At 44.6% G+C, this 22,766-nt stretch overlaps 1 protein-coding gene across 1 annotated transcript in view; it reads left to right on the plus strand.

Moving 5' to 3' along the window:
- RBM42 (RNA binding motif protein 42) overlaps positions 1–22,766 on the plus strand; it is a 180,994-nt gene that overhangs the window by 6,195 nt on the left and 152,033 nt on the right. Inside the window, exons 2-3 of the mRNA XM_078655417.1 lie at positions 16,299–16,662; positions 17,047–17,128. Of these exons, the coding sequence (XP_078511543.1) occupies positions 16,299–16,662; positions 17,047–17,128 (446 nt within the window). The remainder of the gene's footprint in view (positions 1–16,298; positions 16,663–17,046; positions 17,129–22,766) is intronic.

Below are 22,766 nucleotides of genomic sequence, written 5' to 3' on the forward strand. Positions count from 1 at the left end.
GGCGTTACCCGTACAGAGTGACTACACGGCTACCCCCTTTATCCGCAGTCCCTTGAGAGATTCTAGAACCTCCGCAAAAGGGTAAGAAATTATGATGCAGGGAGTTAAACCGTCTGCAAGGTGACAAAATACGGGTAATAACTTCACCCGGAAGTTTGAGTACGAGTGTAAAGGTACAGCATGATTATTAAGTGTGGGAAGTTTTACCTGGTTTCCACGGTATGGGTTTTGAGAAGTGAATGTCATTACCACTCGAAACTAGTAACTACCTGGGACAGCGTTATACCCAGAATGCTCGTTGGAGTCACGACTACACAAAGCATGTTGGATGAAAACACGCTATATGCACCCATTCTGAATGGGTGGCTTGTGTGATAACCCAAATTAATGTTTCTTTTACAGACTGATATGATACCCTACAGTACCGGATGAGAGCAACTATTCTACTTGCCGGTCCTAATAAGTACAGCTATCTGCACTTTATATTGAAATATAGGAAATAACCCACTCAAAAAACAGGGTTGGAGATCCATTTGCCCTGAAGAAAGCCCAGGACCCTTTTGGGCTTTTTTAAAGGGCTGAAACGTGTTGGCAAGGTTACACTTTAGATGTTACCTAACATTTTGCAGCAGGTAGTGGAGGTGTTGTGTAGGAAAGTCAAGTTATAATCTTGTTCCGCTTTCTTATTTTTGCAGCAAGGCATTTTTCCAACCAAAGCCTTAATAAGTACAATCCATCAGCACCAATGAAGCAAATCATCTCTGCCATCACTCTTCACTGTGATGCCAGTGTACCTAACACTATATTAAAATTCTTTATTCTACAGTAAAAATAATATTCATTTGATTCCTTATCCCGCAAAGAAATTAACTGTCACTACATTTTGTCGTTAGTCTTGTTCACTTAATAAACATTTCCTTGATTACTCGTGAAATTCTGAACGAATGGAACAAAAGCCATTGTCCATGACAATATAGGCAATATCTGTTTTATTCTGAAGCAGCGGACACAATAAGAGATACTAAAAAGGCTGAAAAAAGGGTTGGCTCAATGGATGTGTGACAATGTTTTAATTTGATCTTCATTGGAACAACTTGTTTACAGAAGGTCACTCTAGGTTATTGCAGGACAGTTTGTATGTGTAGCATATCTATAATAGTGGCAACAAGCGTTTGCCAGACGGTTATGTGATTTTCTGTAATGTGAGTGCTATAGAGTACAGATGAGCTTCTTTAAATGCAGTAGTTGCGCTATGTTCGTCCAAAGTCTGAGACACTTATTGAGTTCCCTGCTACCGGGTGATCATCTAGTAGATACTCTGAATAGAATTTGGAAATGGTGTCTTAACCTATCAGGTGGCACTCCGACTATTGAATTTTTATGGTGCGTCAAGTGTGTATTTTGCCTGCCACAGCTTCTGAAGTAACACTTGCATTCTAGATAGACTGTTGGAGTTTGCGGTAGTAAGCCAGACCAGTCCACTTCCTGTTGATCCATTGGGGAGTTTACGATAGTACCATAGCTCAATCTATGATCAGATATTCCCTTTGCAGAGCTTGGAGGGCTCCTATTTTCACGCCTAAAGTGCAGCTGCTCGTTGACACTTGTGGCACTGGGAGAGCAGCAGTTGGGGAAACGGTATAATGAGAGGACGCAACAGTATTGTGACATACAACTGAAATTATGGAAGTATTGTTCATCTCTCAACTCCTAGTCTTAGCTATGAGCAGAGTGTGGATATCATGTCTTCTTTCATCCTGTATTTACACTTGCAGTGACTGATGGAGAAAAAAAAACTAACCCCCTGCAAATGAGATAGGATAAAGACTTTCTCCTCATAAGTCTGAAATAAGTAGCAGTGAAATGAAAGGGTGTTGCTGTTTTCAATTAAAACTTCATTAGGTTCTTGTACAAAACATGGGCTATCTCGAAATGGCTGCGAAAAAGCAAGTGCTAGAAGTCCAACATATAGTCATAAAAGTTGAGTTCAATTGTCAGGTTTATAATTAGAGAAATGATTCCAGTGATTGGTATTGATACTCTATTGGATAACACACATTAGAATGGTCATCTTCTTGATACAAGTAACTTAACTGGGCTCAAAACTTACTTGGAAATGTTCTGACTATAGAAGAAATTCTGGCAACCAACAGGTAAATATATTCATCCTCCCAAAGTGACTAGGCGGCCCTCTTATTTATTGATCTTACTTTTTTGAGGCAGTCTTGGTGCTGGCTGTTCTGTGGGTAGCCTCGGTTTATGCGGCACTGGTATGAGTTTGGAGCACTGTAGGACTTTCAGATGTTGCCTCCTGGCAATCTTTGAATTGAATGAGTTAATTTTTATGCAGTGCTTTGACACCCAAAGGTTTCCTGACAATAAGTCAAGTTTTACAGAGACACCTGAAAGTATAACTGACAGAATAAGTTGGTTTTCAAGATCTTCAGGATTGCCAAAAGGACCTGTTTGAAGTGAAAGGCAGCTGGTTCCAAAATGTTGCCCCTGGGTACATAAGAAACGATCTTTCTACCTGCTCTTCTTTATCGTAGCCATTTCAAACCAGCATTTGCAATGCAATAGGTCTCGCATTTGCGAGATTTTGAGCTATTGGCATTGTAAATGACAATGCCTTTTATTTATGTTTAAAAAAACTACAATACGGTATTGTCATTTACAATACCAATAGGTCAAAGTTTAGAGAATGTGAGACCTATTGCATTGTAAATGCTTGTTTTTTAAAGCGCCTAGGTTTGGGCATTGTCTGCCAGGAATTCTACACTGGAGTGCTTTTCCTTTCTTTGAGGCGTCATCAGAGTCCGAAAATAAATGGCAGATGAGGTCAAGTGTGATGCCTAAAATGCATCCTGATGTGACCATCAGTGGGGCTGGCAGGGGGCCTCCTCCCTAAATTAGGTGTAAATCACACTCTATTGGCCACCAAAGGTTGCAGTTTTCGAGTGCTGGTTAATTATTCCTACAGTGTTGCTTTTCAGATCTCTGCCCCAGATACAGAGGAGGAGAGGGAGGAGGTAGTGGCCTCTGCAGACGCCTCCCTTAACAAAACACAGGGCCGGACGATCGCACAGTATTGTTTAAATTCGGTCCATTCCTGCCGTCCTGGGACGCATTTTTAAAATACTGAAGTAGGGGAACGGACTGTGTCAAATTTAAAAAGTAGGGGCACGCCGTGCCCTTCCGATCCCGCCCACTTCTACCACTGTATGCCCCTAATAAAACACCCCCTCCCCAATGCACGTATTCCAATCCAATTTACCACATTACTCAAGCATAGCATCCCCTCCAACCTCCAGGAACCCGACCATGGACAGCTACCCCCTTGAACAGAATCCCCACCCCCCTAGGCACGATCCCGCTCCCCACGTATGTATGCACGGCACGTGCAGGTGCAACTTCCCGCCATACAGCGGCATGCCCTCCCCCTACACTGAACCTCGATGGGGAGTTCCCTGATCAGCGTCCCCACACCTATTACCCCCACAAACACCCATTAGTGTTTGCACAGTAGTACGTCACACACTGCTATCTACCACGGACAGCAACCTTCTTCTCTTGTGCTCCACATACATACAAAAACCCACAAGCCCTCCCCATAGGCAGGATGTAACGCTCCATACATATTGCCCACCCTCAAAATCACTCCTGCAAAGCAGCAAACCCCTTACAAGACCCACCAATGCACCTTTCCCAGAACCCACACACAGAGAAACCCCCGTGCACCGCATTCCTCGCCCCATATACAGTGTCTGTAATGCCCAGCACTTCTCGAATACATTGTCACATATTCACAGCATCCTTCTGTGCAGAATAACGCTTCAGGCGCCCCCTCCTCCTCATGCACAGCATTATCCACTGATCGCCCCATAAAAACACACCCTCTTATATACCCAGAGCCCAATGTACATCCTGCACAGTATCTGCAGCACGACCGTAGTATTCTGGATGCACAGTACCATATTTTTTTCTTTCTATGCAGCTTCCTGTGCACGACACCCTGCCCTCCTGTCCAAGCCCACCATGCAGCACCTCCACCTTTCCCCCCCAATAAATCATCCCCCCTTACCCAAGAGGTGACCCTGAGGATGGTCTGCGGCTCCCGCAGGAACTCCATGGGCTGAAAGGCACTGCCTGCCCGGCCGGCACCGATGGAGACTGTCCATGTCTGCTGCCGCCGCTGCCTCCCGCCCGGTGCTGCGCCCGCCGCTGCTTCTGTCTGCGCTAACTTAGCCTCCCAGGATATAGCGGCATGGATTCGCAAATTTAGCGGCAAAAATATGGAAATTTAGAGGCACAAATATGGAAATTTAGCGGCATTTTAGTGGCACTTTATTTTACTCATAATCATTCATTTTCAGCCTTAAATCAATGGTAACTGTTTTAGCAGAGTATTCAACTTTGAATAGGCAACCTGGAATATGGAATAGAGGAAGCAGCCACAGGTGAAGGCTGTTATCCCTTGGAATTGCAATTCTTCATCTGCCAGTTGGGCTATGCCGGCGAGACCCAGTTACCAGCATCATATCATAGCACCGGCCATACCATTACCCCCCCCCCACACTGGTGTCTGAGTCATCTGATTGCCCCCGCACCTGAAGCTACACGGAGAGCTTCAACATGACTCGGTTCTACGCTTTTTGTAGTACAACTCTTCTGTTTAACATGTTATGCGCTGCTGATCAGAATATGAAAGACATTTCGCCCTGGTGACGTAATGTGGTAGCGAAAGCAAAGTCGGCTGCACTCTCCAGTGCTGCGCCAGAGTTCATCCTCTGTCATGTTCCTCACAATGCACTTGCGTTTTTAAACACCGAAATGCAGCCCAGTGACACCCACCTACAAAAGTAGCTATAAATGAATTTCATTCAGGCTTCTATCAAGAGGACGCTGGCTGTAGATTACAACGCACAAAACTAATGTGTGCAGCCTGTCACCAGGGAGGCGCTTCCTGGGTCGCTGACAAGTCCTCTGTGGCGGTCACCAGCCTTGAGGGCTCCATAGCTTCCACTCCGCCCCCGCGCGGTTAGCTGGCGGAGTAGGGTCCTAACGACGCCACTGTCTGAGTCCTATCTAGAACGGTGGGTAGCAACAGTCTTGACAGGCCTGCCTGACCCGTGGCAGGTAAGTCACTCACCTCAGCTGGACATCCAGCCAAGCTCCCTCAACTTCAAACTGGGAGACAACCGCCGAATGTAAAACGCCGTGGACTCAGGCGCATGCGAACTCCACAGCCAATCAGCACTTCGGAATGTTGGTAGCCGCACTCGATTGGAGGTAAAGCAGCAATCCGAGGTCACCCTACACATTATCAGTAACTCCCACTCCCGGATATAGCATACTAATGATATGCGGTGAAAGTTCTGTATCAGACGACTGCTCAGACCCCCCAGGATATAGCGGCTTTTGTAAAAATGCCGCGATTTCTACAAAAGTGCCGATTTCACGGGCACTTTTGTAAAAATCTCGGTATTTTTACAAAAGTGCGGATTTCGCGGCAAACTGCGAAATCCTGGAGGGTCTGGCTAAGAGGGTTCAGAGGCACCAGAGGAGGAGAGGGGAGCAGACTGCGGGCAGCTCGGCACGCGCACCGGTCCTGAAAGCAGCAGCGCGCGCTCCCCCGTCACAGACAGCGTGCGCAGCTGCCCAGCAACACACGCCACCGCCTGCTTGGTATGCACGCGCTCCCCTTCACACCTTCATAAACAAGTAATTGCAAAAAAAAGTCCTAAAACATGCTGCCCTAATTATCGCGTGCCGTGCAGCTTTTATGCCTAATGAACGCGTGGCGCCAGTAAGACGCCTGCTCCCGATCACAACAAAGTAAGTAATTAACAAGCAACACGTCTTCCGGACAGGAGCACTCAACTATAATTAACGCGCAGCAGGTCTTCCGGAGAGAAGCACTCCAATCGATTTAACGCGCAAAAGCTGTTCATGGGAAGTGTGTTCACAGACCAGAATCGGCTCGTGGGAAGCACGTTCACAGAGCAGATTCTGCTCGTGCACTGGTCTGTCTCACTTGGCAGGCATCACAACCACAATAGGTGTCGCTGGCGACAGCGCTTCGCGCTGCAACGCCAGGCGAGACCTAAAAATGGGGTATTCCCAAGGTTAGTCCTTGACCTGGGCACTACGTGATACAAAAGACAATGGTCCTAGAACCTTATTCACAACAGCAATTAGTCAGAACACATAGTAAAGGTAAGTCTAGGCCTATCCAAGGGCGTCCTTGGATAGCCCTAGACTTACCTTTCTGTGTCCTTTATCGTGCAAAAGTTGAATTTATTTCTGCAGTCATACATGTAATTTAAACTGTATATATACTTTTGTATAGCTAGGCTGCATATGACGGTGAATGATAACCGCTCATATTGCTTTTCAAATAATACGCAGTTGTTCTCCTCTATGCCATTGAATCTTTTCCTTTCTTTTACACTGAGCACCTCTCATCCTACTAGCACGTTCCCTCTTAGAGCAACCTCTATTTAACCTGGTACCCTTTAAATATGTAATGAGTCTCCACCTGAAAACAAGTACATTAAATTACTTGGTGGACACAATATTTTTTGGTCTGTTTATCCTTAGAAAAACTGACGTTTAAACAATCGATTTAAGTCTTCTTTAGTAGCTAGCCCCGAATTTTGGCTCTAGGCTCTTCATTGAACGTAATAATTAACTTTACTAAGTGTTCTGACTAATTGCTGTTGTGAATAAGGTTCTAGCACCATTGTCTTCTTTATCGTAGGCACTTGGAGTAGAAGGTGTTCTTCTGATCGTAGTGTCTGGACTGATCTGTATAGTTTAAATAAGGTTTCTAAGGAACAGTTTGTTAGTGGTTAAATTGCTTTGTGCAGCAAGAAAATGCATGGATTGGATTTTCTGCTCAGTACAAAGCCAGTGCAGACTTCTATGTGCCTCTGTAACTTTATCAAACTTCCTTATTAGGCAAATCTGCTGAAGAGCCATGATTTTTACTTTTTGTAATTTTAACTTTTAGGGTTACTGACAGCCCCAGTAGGAGGGTATTACCATAGACTATTGTATTTTGTTTACAGTTCTACCAGTGTTAATGTAGAATATCTTCTCGGAACGGTATGCATTGCTTTCAGATCTCATACTGGGGGAATGGACGGGAAAATGTTGCTCTTATCAAGACAACTGTCCATTGAAAGTGCAGGACTAGGGCACTCCAATTAAGAGAGCTGTTATCTGAAAGCCAAATACATTGGCCCATGATCTGGTTCGGAAGAAGTAGTAATTCTGAAAAGCTGGATATAGAAGCCAAATTAACAGCAACAACACTATATGAGATGGTAATAGCAGGCCCAACTCAGACAGTTAAGGCCCCAAAATTAGTGAAAGTAGCCAGACATTGCTGTCATTTATGTGCCACTTTTATGGGAAGCACTAGGCTCTATGCATTTGAGACCCAAATATGGTTCCTACTACACTTCAGGGAGATTTTAAAAATAAGATATAAGCCCCAATGGACTCTGGCGTGATGCGAGACAGTGGAACACATACAGTTGAAGAGTGCTATGCCCATTTGGGGATGCAGTGGACCCATCTAAAATAATTCTTAGTCAATTCTAGACATAGTGCCCTTGTGAGAGGGGCACACCTGACGTGGGGAAACGTATCCCGGGGCAAGCAATGCCTGTCTGAGATGCAAAACAGCATACTTTGACCATATGGTTTGGGGATGCATACAAATACAAATATTTTGGAAGACAAAAGTAACGATAACTAAAGAAACAACAGAAACACATCTTGTAAATAAACCAGAGATCTACCTGCTCGGGTTAACACCCAGCTTGAGGAAACACAGGACCACAAATACATTTAAAGACCTTCCTTAATTGATGGTTGATCGAAGAATTGCCATGGGGTGGAAAGCAGTAGGAGTACTACCCATCAGGAAGTGACTGTGACCTCCAAACTCCAACTTCAGAAAATGAAACACTAACCAGATTCCAAAGACCCAATGGGTTGATGAGTCGAGATAGGCCCATGCTACATAATTTTGATGGCAAAAACTTACCTCTGTAAAAACATTTCAAATGCACTTGGGTAACCAACAACAGTGAACAGTGATTAGGAACCACTATTGCTGTGCTGAACTACTAAGGAGTAAAGAGGTAATGCAGACCACATTCGACAGGCAGGATCTGGAAACGAATGCTATAAAAAAAATATATGGCCCCAGCAGAAACAGATGAAGGCCTTGCACCACAAACATCTAATAGACTACATAGAATGTAGCAAGAGAAGATGCTTAATAATATATTTTTATAGATATCACAATTTTATTTTACAGAAGCATAAATCGAGCACCTCCTTTCTCATCACATCTCATCACATTCCTGTTTATCCCACGTTACTCGACAATAATCAGTTTTGTCGTGTATGCCATTTTAACTTTCATAAACCCCCCCACACCCCCTTCCCTCTGTGTCTTGGTGTCGATTTCAGTCTAATTATATTTCATCTAGGGGTTGTCTTATTCCTTCGGCGTTCCAGCCATACTATCGACCATCACTCTGTGCTATATTAATTCTGAAGGAACACCGGTCCTCCCCCCACCACCGTGTTCCGGGCATTTCAGGAGTCCGACGAGGGACCCCTCAGGTCTGATATCATCATACTCGTCCATGCCCTGATGTCATTGTCTAGTATTTTTCCCCCTAAGTTATATATAGCGCCCACTTGACCCGAAGGTGTCTGGTATCAGGGGGCTTTACATGAGCACCAGTTGCGTTACACAAGGACTCATTCATTTTGGTTATGCACAGGGAGATTAAGTGATTTGCCCAGAATCACAGATGTTGAGCTTCGTTGCCGAGACTCGAACCCGGTTCCCGAGATTTGAGGTCGACCGCCCTAGCAGCTAGACCACAACCTATCCCCTAATTTCTCATCTTTTCAAAGCTGTTTCATGTGGACCTTTTTTGCTGTTGCCCATTCACATACGTCTTTCATCCATATCGCAATTCTGGGGGGCGTGGGGCAAAGCCAAGCTATAGCAAGTCAGCGCTTTGCCAAGACCAGTCTCAACATTACACATTTCCTACCTAATTTCTTCCTTTTGGGATCGGGCAACAAGCCTAGTAACACTGTACGGATCTCTCTGGTCACCTTCCATCTCGTGGCATCATTTATTTTTGTTATTAGGGCCTTTCACTATTCTGGTATATTGGAGCCCTTCCAAGAAATCTGCCTCTGGTTCTTTACATCGTTCACTGGAACGTTCTGCATATATTTTTCCAAGAGTTTTAGGTGTGAGGTAAATTTTGATGTACTAATTTAACTGTAGTCTCCCAGATTCCTGCCACATGCTGTATTATGTATGGGTAGGAGGATGGGAACCTTGTACCTGGCATCAATAGTTCCGACAATGATTTCCCCTCATGTGTGCCTGCCAGTAGCTGTTTTTCCCAGTTGTCCTGATCATCCAGCCAATGAATTGCATTACTGGAGCTCAGCTGCCATATAATAGTACTACAGCCATGGCACCTCTAGGCCCCCGTATTTCCACTCTCTGTGCATCGTTGCTAGACGTTTAGTGACCCAGAGGAGATCAATCGGCAAACCATTCAGGATTAGAAAGTAGTTGCTGGGATTTTTATACAGCGAGTGCTGTAGCATGTAAAGGCAATGTGAAAGGATAATTATTGTTGTAATAGCAATCCTGCGCATAAGAGACAGAGGCAGTTCTCTCCAGAATCACACTCATCCCCTCCACCACCCTCTCTATGTTGAGTTCTGCATATAAGGCAGGTTTATTTGCCAGTTTAATCCCCAAATATCGAAGGCCCGTTGTCACTCATGGGAGTCCCAGCACCGGACGCCTTTTGGATGCTTGGCTAATCTTCCCACCGGAACTAGTTTGGATTTCCCGGGATTCAATTGTCTGGATACCTCTCCAAACTGTTGTAATATCTTGAGCAAAATGGGTATGGACTGTTCTGGCTGTTTGGCATAGACTAATGCGTCGTCAGCAGAGTTCAAATGCCAGGAGCGCTATAGAAATGCAGTCATGATAATGATGGCATGCAAAAAGTATACTTAGAAAAAGCTTTTAGCACATCTTTGAATATGAATTTTCTGAAACAATGTCCCACTTTATCGTCCTCTCCTTTTATGCAGAAGCTAAAATTGGGTTAATATTTACCCAAAGTTAGTGTCATACATGTTTTATGATATGCTATTCACACATCTCATAGTTTTACTGCTAATTAATCATTCTTAAAATAACTGACGTTTTAGATTATTTCATTTAATCTTTCATAGTGTCCTTATCGTTTGCAGGAAATATATTATGTTTGTATGTGTGGATATATGTGTATGCATGTGTGTGTGTATAACAGCACGCGTGTGCTTAATTCTTTAGTGGAAAAGAAGGCAAGAATAGACCCAATTCGTTCTAGTGATTTATTTGACAATCACCATGACGCATTTCGGCCAGAAGAAAATGGCCTTGATCACATGACCACAGATAGTAACGTTTTAGCACTCACCCAATGTGTGCAAACAATGTCTCTGAATATTATTACATGAACTATTAACAGAGGCTGTGTCAAACATTATTCCTTCTGTTGCTTAACAATGAGTTGGAGAACCAGACCATTTGTTTTTCCAAAGACACCAGTGCCAGAGGTCATGTCTTAACCATGGGCTCACATGGGGCACATCTGTTTGCCCATTTTATACAACAATTTTAATTTGGAATTTCTTCAAGCCAATTTGTGATGTAGACGGCACCTCTCAGAAAATGAGATGAAACCACTGCTTAGTGTTTCAATACTGTCTGCGGCGCAAGCACTAAAAGGCAGAACAGCTAAACTTTGGATGACCAGCTGGGGGAGGGATTCGAATGATCTCTTAAGTTATGGGTTCTGAAAACAATGTTTTTCTGTTTACAAAGAGCCTTAAAAAGCTGAGACCTAATCTTTCAACGTTACAAAATTATTTTAAAAAGTGTTCTAACATAGTACAAAACAGAAAATTATTTTAATGAGACACCATTGCTCTGAATTAAACATGCAAACAAAAACTCACTGTTTCAGATTAAAGACTAACCCCTATGCCATAGCTGCTGCCCTCGATAGAAACGTCATAGCATATATATGAAGTCGGGTAACGCCTTTAGAGAGAAACAAATCTTACGCGAGCAGCCAGTAGCGGCTTTAGAAAAGCTACAGGGTTTCACACCAAAGACATACATTTTTAGCCTGCCACCTTGCAGACAATGAAGCTGTCTGGTTTGCTAAGAGTTGAAGAAGCAAGAACAGAAGACCAGCAGCTGCCTTGGCACTGAACTTGCTGGCCTGTCTGCTGACTTCCACAGTTGCACAAAAGACACCTTGTCTGGCTGCTGATGTTTCTCCAAAGCCTGGTAGATCTGCCATCAACTCACCCAAGAACCAGGAACTCCCGCGGAGCAGGTGAGCTGCATCCTGCAGGAATTTGAAAAAACACCTAAGAGTACCCCAGACACTGGAAAGCACCACTGTACCCGTGCGGCCTAGCCCGCGCTGAAGTGGGCCAATGGTGCCAGTGTCCTCTTTCCTCCCCCCCCCCCCCAGCCCTCCAGAAACAAAGCCCACCTTTGATTTACCCACTGTGGACTCACCAATGCCACCTGCAGCCTCTGTTTGCAGGCCCCCTTGACCTTAAGTGCTCCTGGTAACAAAAACCCGATGCCTATAGACACTTCTGCACCCGTCACCCGTGGAGAAGAGGACCAATGGTGTCCCCGAGTTTAGCAAGACTTGAGCCCACCTGTTGGTTCAGGCTGATTAGTCTCCAAGTCCAAAACTACAGCCCCTTTTCACGAAGACCGATCCCGATAGACCAATACTGGGCACCCACCGTTTTATTGCGCCTCTGTACTTTGTCGCCCAGTATGACCTCTTGGTGCTGCCTTGGGCCTTGCCCCTACTCACTGTAAGGCCAAGAGACTGGTCTTGTAAGTCGCTGTACTCTACCTGTTTGGCGTATTTGTTTTTCCTGTCAGGATAACATTGCAGCCTCTGAAAATTGCAGTGAGTGTCGATGTTTGAAAACATAAAGTATTTCTATCTCGAACTGTACCTGCTTGATCGTATTTATTCTGGTGGCTAAAAAATATATATATATATATATGTATATATATATATATATATATATATATATATATATTCATATGCAAAGTAGCCGAAAATTGGAAAACCTCTCGCAGTGTGTCTTTATTCAAGATCTGCCAGGCAGCACAGCGCACCAACTTGTGAATGTCGCTCGTTGACAGCCATAACGTCCCAACATGTTTCTGGCGCTCACGCGCCCTTGATCACGGGTCTGGCATTTTGAGGGAGACGCAGCGGACGTGTTGTTTTAAAGGTATAGTAACCCCGCCCATTGTTGGTTGGCGCTTTCCCCTCTTTTTCTTCTGTATCTTCATGCTTTCTTGGGACAAATAAGAATATGTCCATTCTAGCGAGAGAAGAAACAAGTGTGCCATATGGCTCAAACACCAAGCGTAGAGTATGTGATGCTTGGTATGTGGCACAGTTGTCAGATTGCTTCAGACCAATTGTTTCTTTGCCAACAAAAAAGATTGCTGCCAGTATATTATTGAGCACATTCATCAAAACACCTAAGAGAAGTGATTTTTTTTGGCAGAAAAACCTGGGTAATCACCTCTGTTAACTCCACTGTATTTTCGCGAGGTTTGTGCTGTAGAAATACATACATAAATTCCTACTCCTTAGTGTCTGGTGCTGGTATACCACTAACACCATGAAAGTTTGCTGAGATTTTACATTTCAACGTATCAAATCTGTCTGAGTCCCGTTGAGGTAGATGTGTTACCTGAAGAGTTTCGTGCTTCATAATTGCTCTTCCGCCCTCTTTCTTGTCGATCAGCTCATGACCCTGTCATCTAAAACTAGAATTGCTCGTAGGCTGGTAATATTTTTCCAAAAGAAACTATCCTAAATTCTTTTTGAATAAAAGTGAACCATTTTTTTTTTTTAAAAGGTCCAATCGATTAAGTATAGATCATAGGCAAGGACATGCTGAGTGCTTGGAACTGCTCTGCAGTACGAGCAGTAATCTGATTCCACATATTTGCCAAATGAATAAGAAGGCATCACTGAACATGGTTAGACCATGCCACTTCTTTAATAAATTTGCAAAAAATGGATGTATTCTTTTCGTGCAAATGATTTTTGCAGAACGAAGTGATGGAAGTAAAATGTAGCGAGGTGTGGAGGTGGAGTGGGGGGGGGGGATGTTCCAGGCTTTGGCGGCGAGAAGAAGGGTCCTCCGGTGTGGCATATATGTAGGAGCTCTGCGAGATCGAGGTGGTTGGAGTGGAGGTTGCTGGGAGGATGGTGCAAGTGGAGATGGTGGGGCCTAGGTCATGGAAGGCTTTGTAGGCGCGAGTCAGGAGCTTGAAAGGGCATTTCTTCTGGGGCGAGAACCAGTCGAGGTCTTTCAGGTGCTGGCTGATGTGGGTTCCCTTGTGCAGGTTGAGGATCAGTCTGGAGGCTGCGTTCTGGATTGTCTGGAGTCTTTGCATAAGTTCGATGGTGGTGCCTGCATAGAGCGCGTTGCCTTAGTCCAGTGGGCTGGTGATGGGGGCATGCGTTACTGTCGTCCTGATGGTGATGGGTCGACGTGGGTGTGGGTCTGAGTTCCAGTGGCTACCAGAAGGTGTTCCAGAAGGCAAGTGTTTTTGCCAAAGATCAAAACTTCAGTCATGTCCTTGTTTCGCATTAGGCAGTTGTCCTTTATCCATGCTGAAACGTTCTTGATGCAGTTGTGGAAGTTAGACTTCTTTGAGGTGGGGTTGGCAGACAGTGATAGGATGAGCTGTTTGTCATTGGTGTATGAAATGATTTTGTGTTGTCTGACGATGTCTGCGAGTGGTCTTATGTAGACATTGAAGAGTGTTTGGCTGAGGGATGAGATTTGGGGAATGCCGCAGATGTGCTTGCCTTGTGATGTGAACATGCGCTAGTACTTTAACATGGATCTTTTTAGTTTCCCCAGGTTCTCTTAAAGGGTTTAGAGTTTATTCTATGATTAACTTCTGTGGAAGACCTCCTTTGGAGATTTAGATAATAAAAATGCCATGCAGTGGAGAAATCTCCTAAAAAGTATTATTTCTACTACTACTAAGTACAACTACTCCCTGCTGCTAATAAGACTTTTTTCAAGCAAGCCTCCCCTCTCCCACAATGGGCCATCATTTTGTGAATCCATAATCTGTAGACCACTTAACTGTAAAGTTTGTTGCAATGTTGTGCTGCTGACACTCTATTAACTTCAAATACTAACGTACATTTTGCAGCAAGTATTGCTTTAAGCTAGGCTGTGACTTGGTACCCTGTTTGACACAATACAAAACCTCAAATAAACGAATCCCACTGTTGCCTGATTTCATCTCTGAGAAAAAGTTTAGGACTACAGGGTCCTTGGGTTTGTATCATCCCACAAGTATGGTTAGTTTGTTGTGCATGAACTAGTGAATTTTGGCACTGTGCGGTTAGTGGAGCAACCAGAAAGCATTGTTACTTTACAATCCGAAATAGTAGCTCCTAGTAGATTATGCCTGCTTTTATGTTGTAAGTGTATGTTAAAATGTGAGTATTTTGGTTTAGTCCTAAAGCGGCACTTGTAGGATGACTGTTATCACTGAGGGAAGGGGTTTAGACCGTCCTTTTATAAAATTAGACACTATTGGTGCCAAATATAGACTGTATAATGTGAAAAGGAAACAAATAGGTCTTATAATTGACAATGTGATTGTTAAAGCACCTCAGTTTGTCAGTTGAGGTGCCCTTAAGGATTCCGTACAAGATGTTTCTTTCCTTTTTACATTATACAGACTAAATTAAGCCCTTCCTACACAGAAATGTAAACCTTGGTCCCGAAGAAAGCTCACACCACCTCAGAGAAGGGCAAGCTAGGAGCTGTAAGATTTCCCTTTAAAAGGGTTGAATTATTCCCATTTGTTTTTATTCTATCACACAGGGACGAGAATAAATATTTTTGTCCTAAGTAAGGTGTTTTTACCATGTTAGTATCTCTGTATTAGAGGTGGTAGGGATAATCACTCCTCAGTCACCCATTCAGGTCACCCCCACTGCATCTAGACTTCATATGCCCTCTGCTGTAAAAACATCCATTAACAGAGTTTAAGAGAGGTAGCCACTGCTCATGACTGCAATTACCCGTGTGAGGATGAAGCCTATGATGAAGCATGCCATGCAGATGGGGGATATGGGCTACCGACATAAAAAGAAAGTATTTTCTTTTTTAAAATCTAGGACTGCAATATCAGTACTGTACTAGTTTATCCGTCCACTGGACACCTATGGTTTTAGTCTGTGACTTCTGGATGTACATTACTGTTTTTTCTGTTTCCTCATTTCCAGACCTGTCAAAAATGTTCTGTGTGAGTAGTAGTGGGGGCTTTGCAGGCGGAGGAAGTGGGACTTGGTGCCGAACCCAGTCCGAGGCACTGTAAATTCTCTGCCTCCCTCCTCCAACAGCAAAAAACCAACATGACACTGCCACTGATATCCTTGAGGGGGTTTCACACCCCGTAATGGACATCTACTGCACTGAACATCCAAACAGTTTGCTAGATACCTGCCCTCTATGATATCAGCTCCTCTGAGTGACTGAGGGATGGGAGCCGATATCCTGTGGTAGTGTGAGTTGAACGGTCTGAATTTTCCAGCTTGTATTATATATAAATAAACATAGTGAAGCTCAGTGATACTCCAAAGGACCTTGCCTCACAAATTGGGAAATGGTGTTGAAGACCATTGATCGTTTCATCTATGCAGCTAGAACCTAGTAGCAATTCCCATCTTACAGAAGAGTAACCTTCTGCACATGCTTCTTTGTTGGCTCTATTTGTTCCTCAAATGTTCCTTAACATGGGCCTTGGTAAACTAGATGCCCATTTTTTTCCCAAAATTTCTCTTTACTGAGTCAAGTGAGATTGATATAATTTTTAAAACGTGCCTCTTTTTATCTTAATAAAGTGGTTTCTATGCTTTTGTGACTTGGGTGGTCATCTCCGTGGTCTGTTGGGATGCCATGTCCATTGTTGTTTGGCCACTTTTATTAATGTGGTGATGCTAAGCATTCTATTCCCAGAGACCTTTTTGAATTATGTTTTTTTTTCTCCTGGCACATATTTCCTCCTTGCTTTCTGTGACCTCTATGACATGTTGGTCTTCATTTCTATTGCGGATTTTGATTGCTCTCATTTGCCTTTTCTCCAGATTTGAGCAGGAGGTGTTGGGTGCTCCAGTTTCTGCTCCTCCGGCAGCACCAGCAGTACCAACTCCAGCAACACCCCCAAATGTAACTCCAATTAAAGAGGCGGTTACACCTCCGGCTGCAGCTCCTGTGGCACCTCTGGTGGAAGCTCCACCAGCACCACAGGCTGCTACCCCAGTGGCACCAGTAGCAGAAGATGAGGTAGCACAACAGGAGACTGCTCCATCAGCTTCTACATCGACTGTGGGCGATGAGCCAGCAAGTGAATTGGCAGCCTCTCCACCAGAGGAGCCATTGCCATTGGACCTTCCTGTGCCAGCTGCACCAGTCAATAGGCCCATTATTTCAACTAACACCTATCAACAGGTAGGTTGGGTCCTTTTTCATCCCATTTAATTTTGTCTTTATTGGAACAGGGGTGAATGGGAGATGACGTTTTTATTAAAAGGCTTACAGGTGTAAACCTCAAGTAATTTTTATAGACCTCTCCTTGGAGTTCTTCACCAAAGATACAGAGATGAGCCCCAAGGAAATCTTTAGGGTCTCTGCACCCTTGCTCTGCACACTGTAGATATGCATTCAGAACTGATCAGGCATTCACTGTCATAGTAGAGTTTTCCCAATGAATCCGATCAGAGTGGCACAAGATAAGACATGCCTTGTGGCATCTGGGTGACCTTCATCAGCCTAGCAGTGTTTTTTTTCTCTACTAGTCTGGTTCATGTTACATACCCTGACTTTGCTTTTTAGGTTCAGCAGACTCTGGACGCGAGGGCTGCAGCAGCAGTTGTGTGCCATATCGTGGCTCCTCCAATGCCGTTTGTTGGCCCAGGTACATTTTTTAAGTTAAATCATGAATTAACTGAGTTTTCATAAAAGCTGTACTTAGTGGTGATATCAAGATTGATGGCCTGTTGCTAATTACGCTTTAGGATCAGTGAAGACCCACTGACATCGTATATTATGTTGTTAATAAACCTTGGATTTCACCTCTATTAAATTGACTGTTTCTGCTGATAACTATCATTATTTCAGATGTGTAATTTTTATAGTTCTAATTTTAGAAATTGTTTGCATTTATGTATAATAAAGACCATTTCCTAAAAAAAAAAAAAAATTCACTAGACCTATTTGATTAAGAATTGTTTGTCTTGACCTAAGAATTATTTTATATAGACCTTCTGTTCGACAGTAGATCTTCTGTTGGTTTTTCACAGAATGCCTCAGTTGGCTTTTGTTCCGTGGAGATCGAGGCTTGTATACTCCGGAAGCAGTTGTGTGTGCAGGGGCTTTAACAGCAGCACTAACTGGGGCAGAACGCTTAACTCTACCCTGTCTTACTGTAGAATTGATCCTCCTTGCACTGCTGTACTTGTGCTATATCGGTTCTGCGTGGGAAGGAAGATTGCCCTACTGTTTGTAACTGATGCTGCAAGGTCTGCTTTGCCTTAAAGGTCAAAAGATGGATGATGCACAGTGGCATGTCACCCTTCTACCTGCACCTCTCGCACTCCCATGGCCAGATCTGTGAAGTAAAAACAGAAAGTGTGTATTTTTAGGTCATTGTTTTTGCTGGTAAGAGAAAATCTGGTTTGTGGTGTTTCTGAATGCCCCAGTTAACTAACTACTCCATTAAAGTACAGTTTTATTGACTGCCTCTTTTAAAAGTTCTGTATTTTTGGAGCATACTATTTATATTTATTTCAAAGAAAATTGTGTATTGCAATATCTGCAAATGATTACAGAAACATAACTATCGAATAAGCATGTTCTACATCACAGTACTAATAACATTCCTGGTGTTGTCTTGCATTATCATGACACCAGATTAATATTAGGACCAGTACTATACTATTATTCACCTTGCTTTACCATACAGTTGTGAGAACTGGTTTTAGTTATGGATCACTACTTTAAACTGTAATAGGATTCAATTCTTTTAGGGCATCCTAGAGCTGATAAATGCGCTCACTTGATAAGGCACAACGTTGAGCTCTTGAAAAGGTGTTTTATCAATTCTGGCATCTTTGTGTGCGAGTAGTTGGAATTTGTGCCTGTGATAGGTTTGCTCCCAACTTTACATTGATTTCAGACGTTCTATGCTGTTGGGAATTTCACAATATATTATAAGCTTAATCCTTTCAGTTTTTTTTAAAAGGTTGCTCGGTAGGAAGAGTATCTGCTACCTGCCTACCAGGGGGATTGGCTTTTACAGAGAGGTGACTGCAGTCTGCAAAGAATAGGTTTGGGCTAATGCAGCTTTCCAACTTGCAGACATTGAATATAGCCTACTGAATAATGGAGGCACCATTTTCATTGTTAATTACCAATCTAACATGGCTGGCACCTCTTGGATCGGTCAATTAAAAAAAAAAGAGAGATATTAAGTGCGCAAAAACTGTTTTTGTTAAGGTCTGGCAGGAATTTGCTGCTTGGCCCTCCCAAATAAATATTAAAAAACGGACGCGGGTGGGGAGGGGGAGGGATTGGCGAGGGAAAATCAGGGGGGACGGGGTGGGGGCACGAGTGAGAGAGCAACCAGAGGTGGGGAGAAGTGCACAAGGGATACAACATGAGGGTGGGGGTGAAGCAGATAAGGATGTTAGCACAGAGCGCAGTGAGAATGTCGGCTGTAGTACAGGGAGAGAGAGAGCGTGAGAGAGACAGACAGACAGACATACATACATACATACATATAGAGGGAGAGAGACCGAGAGAGAGAGAGAGACCGAGAGAGAGAAAGAGAGACCGAGGGAGAGAAAGAGAGACCGAGGGAGAGAGAGACCGAGAGAGAGAGAGAGACCGAGAGAGAGAGAGAGACCGAGAGAGAGAGAGAGACCGAGAGAGAGACCGAGAGAGAGACCGAGAGAGAGACCGAGAGAGACCGAGAGAGAGACCGAGAGAGAGACCGAGAGAGAGACCGAGAGAGAGACCGAGAGAGAGACCGAGAGAGAGACCGAGAGAGAGACCGAGAGAGAGACCGAGAGAGAGACCGAGAGAGAGACCGAGAGAGAGACCGAGAGAGAGAGAGAGAGAGACCGTGAGAGAGAGAGAGACCGTGAGAGAGAGAGAGACCGTGAGAGAGAGAGAGACCGTGAGAGAGAGAGAGACCGAGAGAGAGAGAGAGACCGAGAGAGAGAGAGAGACAGACAGAGAGAGAGAGACAGACAGAGAGAGAGAGACCGAGAGAGAGAGACCGAGAGAGAGGGATCGAGAGAGAGACGGATCGAGAGAGAGACGGATCGAGAGAGAGACGGATCGAGAGAGAGAGAGACGGACCGAGAGAGAGAGAGACGGACCGAGAGAGAGAGAGACGGACCGAGAGAGAGAGAGACGGACCGAGAGAGAGAGAGACGGACCGAGAGAGAGAGAGACGGACCGAGAGAGAGAGAGACGGACCGAGCGAGAGAGAGACGGACCGAGAGCAGACCGAGAGAGAGAGACTGACAGAGAGAGAGAGAGACTGACAGAGAGAGAGAGAGACTGACAGAGAGAGAGAGAGACGGACAGAGAGAGAGAGAGACGGACAGAGAGAGAGAGAGACTGACAGAGGGAGAGAGAGACTGACAGAGGGAGAGAGAGACTGACAGAGGGAGAGAGAGACTGACAGAGGGAGAGAGAGACTGACAGAGGGAGAGGGAGACGGACAGAGAGAGAGAGAGAGAGAGAGAGGGAGAGAGAGAGAGAGAGGGAGACGGACAGAGAGAGGGAGACGGACAGAGAGAGGGAGACGGACAGAGAGAGGGAGACGGACAGAGAGAGGGAGACGGACAGAGAGAGGGAGACGGACAGAGAGAGGGAGAGGGAGACGGGCAGCGAGAGGAGACTGACAGAGAGAGACTGACAGAGAGAGAGACTGACAGAGAGAGAGACTGACAGAGAGAGAGACTGACAGAGAGAGAGACTGACAGAGAGAGAGACTGACAGAGAGAGAGACTGACAGAGAGAGAGACTGACAGAGAGACTGACAGAGAGACTGACAGAGAGAGAGAGGGAGAGGGAGACGGACAGAGAGAGAGAGAGAGACGGACAGCGAGAGGGAGACGGGCAGCGAGAGGAGACTGAGACAGACACGGACAGCGGGACGGAGACGGACAGCGGGACGGAGACGTGGAGACAGGCGGAGAGAGAGAAGGAGCCCCCCACACAGGTTTCTTTTTTTTTTTTTAAAACAAGCCCCGGGGGTGGTGGTCCCCAGGGCTGCGGGAGGGCCGCATGCCCTCCCCATATCAATTACATAGCCCCGGGGAGGTGGCGGACCCCGGGGCTGCTGGGGCCCCACAGGCCCCTTCAATTATAAATTGAGCAATGCCCCCGGGACCTGGCTCATTCGGGGGCCTCGTTTAAATGACGCGCAGGAGCCCACACTTCATTTTTTAAAGAATTTTGGTGGGATTCAAGACCCCAGCGGGAATTCCGCTGGAATTATTTTTTTTTATGCTTTTTTTGGCCCTGGTGGTCCTTGTGGGACCCTCTGAGCAGACCTAGGGGGTCAGGGTGTTTCTACCCTGCCCCCTTTTCTTGTTTTTTATCTTTGTGTCCCTGTTTACTTGTGACTCGGTTCTACCGAGTCACAAGATGGCTGCCAACACTGCCTGGTTTGGTGTGTTGGCAGCCAATTGGAATGAAGCTCGTGGTTGGGAGGGTTCGCGAACCCACCCCTGCCCCAGATATCGATATTTTTATTTTTTTATTTTCTCAGCAACTACCAAACGGATTTACACCATTTTAAAACAAGCATTTGCAATGCAATAGGTCTCGCATTCACGAGAGTGTGAGCTATTACAATTGCAAATAACAATGCCTTTTATTTTTGTTTTCATTTTAAAAACATAAAGGGCTTTGTCATTTACAATACCAATAGCTCAAACTCAAGTAACTGCGAGACCTATTGCATTGCAAATGCTTTTTTATCAAAAAATTACCTTGACCTGACCACTGCAATTCCCAATGGGGTTGCAAATTGCGTGCCTCATGAATATTAATGAGGCTGACACAATTTGCGACCCCATTGGGAATGGCTAGCACTTACAGGGATGGTGGCCTGCTGGGATCAGTAGACCACCATGTCTGGGACTGCTTTGTCAATAAAGCAGTTAAAAAAAAAATGCAGCCCATTTCCCTTAAAGGAAAACGGGATCCATTTAAAAAATAAAAATGAAACTTTTCAGTTTAATTTTTTAAGGGCAGGCAGTGGTCCCTGGGGACCCCTTACCATCTGAAGAGGGTGGAAAACTGTGAGTGTTTTGCGACCGCAATTGTGGTTGCAAAACATTCATAAATGGATTCTGAACTCGCTATTAAGAAGGGACGCCCTTGGCATAACCCTTCCTAATAGCAAGTCGCTAATCCTATTTGGCGAGTCGTTAATTGATTAGCGACTCGTAAAATAGGGTTGGTACATTGGCCACACATTTTTTGCGGTTGCAAATGGCCCTAAAACGCCTTTGCAACCGCAAAAAGCGGACGTACATCTGGCCCTAATAGTACCACTAAACATACTACAAAGTGCCGTTTGTGAATAAGAACCTATGAATGTAAACATGATGCTTGGAATATGTGGCGTTGTGAGGCAACCCTGGAAGAGGTGTTGCCAGAGCTGTTTGCTGGTGTACTGGAAGTGCTGGTCATAACTAAGGCAGACATCTTACAGAGATATCTGTAAGAGAAAGCAATGTAATGAGGGAAGATGCTGGAGATTGCACTGAATTGCGGTACAGAATCTCCGTAAAGGACGAAGTACTGAAATATAAGGAGTGCTTTGTTGGTCAGGAATGATGGGAATTTATAGGGTATCGCATGAGTTGCAGTACTGGGACAACATACAGCAGATAAAACTGCCACCTGGTAATGAAGTTCACTGGACTGCTATAGGGGACTTGAGTAGTTGAAAAAGGGTAAGCTGTAGCATGTAAAATATCAGAATGTAGGGTTGTTGCTAGAGTGTGAGGATGTTGAATCTCAGAAATGATACATTGCTAGAACGTGGATGCAAGTACAGGAATGTTATTGGTATGCTGAAATGGGGTCCTTTGCTTGAAAACTAGGGGTCCTACCTATTAATGGTGGATGGAGGATCATGTATATCTGTGCACTATGAGGCTGCCTTAGGAACATTAGGTTATATAGTCGAGGTTAGAAGGATGTGCTGTGCATATACCGCTGTACGCGAGCACACCCGGCTGCACTGGCCATACAGGGTTATATCTGAGCACGATGGTGCTTGTGCCTGTGTCTTAGAAGTTCTTATTGGGTTTTGGAGGAGGTTCAGATTGTATTGGGATTATGAGGTCACATTTGGGCACATGTCGACTGAATCAGTCATATAATGACTGTAGATGAATGTTTAGAGGCTCTGCCGCCAGTCAATGATTGAGTGCCCCTGGAATATTGCGATATCTGCCAGGGATGTCACGATAGCACACTGGTGACTATATGGTTGGTTCCACCGAACAGTATTTTATAAATCT

This window comes from Lissotriton helveticus, chromosome 7 (genome assembly GCF_964261635.1).
Source record: "Lissotriton helveticus chromosome 7, aLisHel1.1, whole genome shotgun sequence".
NCBI classification, from domain to species: Eukaryota; Metazoa; Chordata; class Amphibia; order Caudata; family Salamandridae; genus Lissotriton; species Lissotriton helveticus.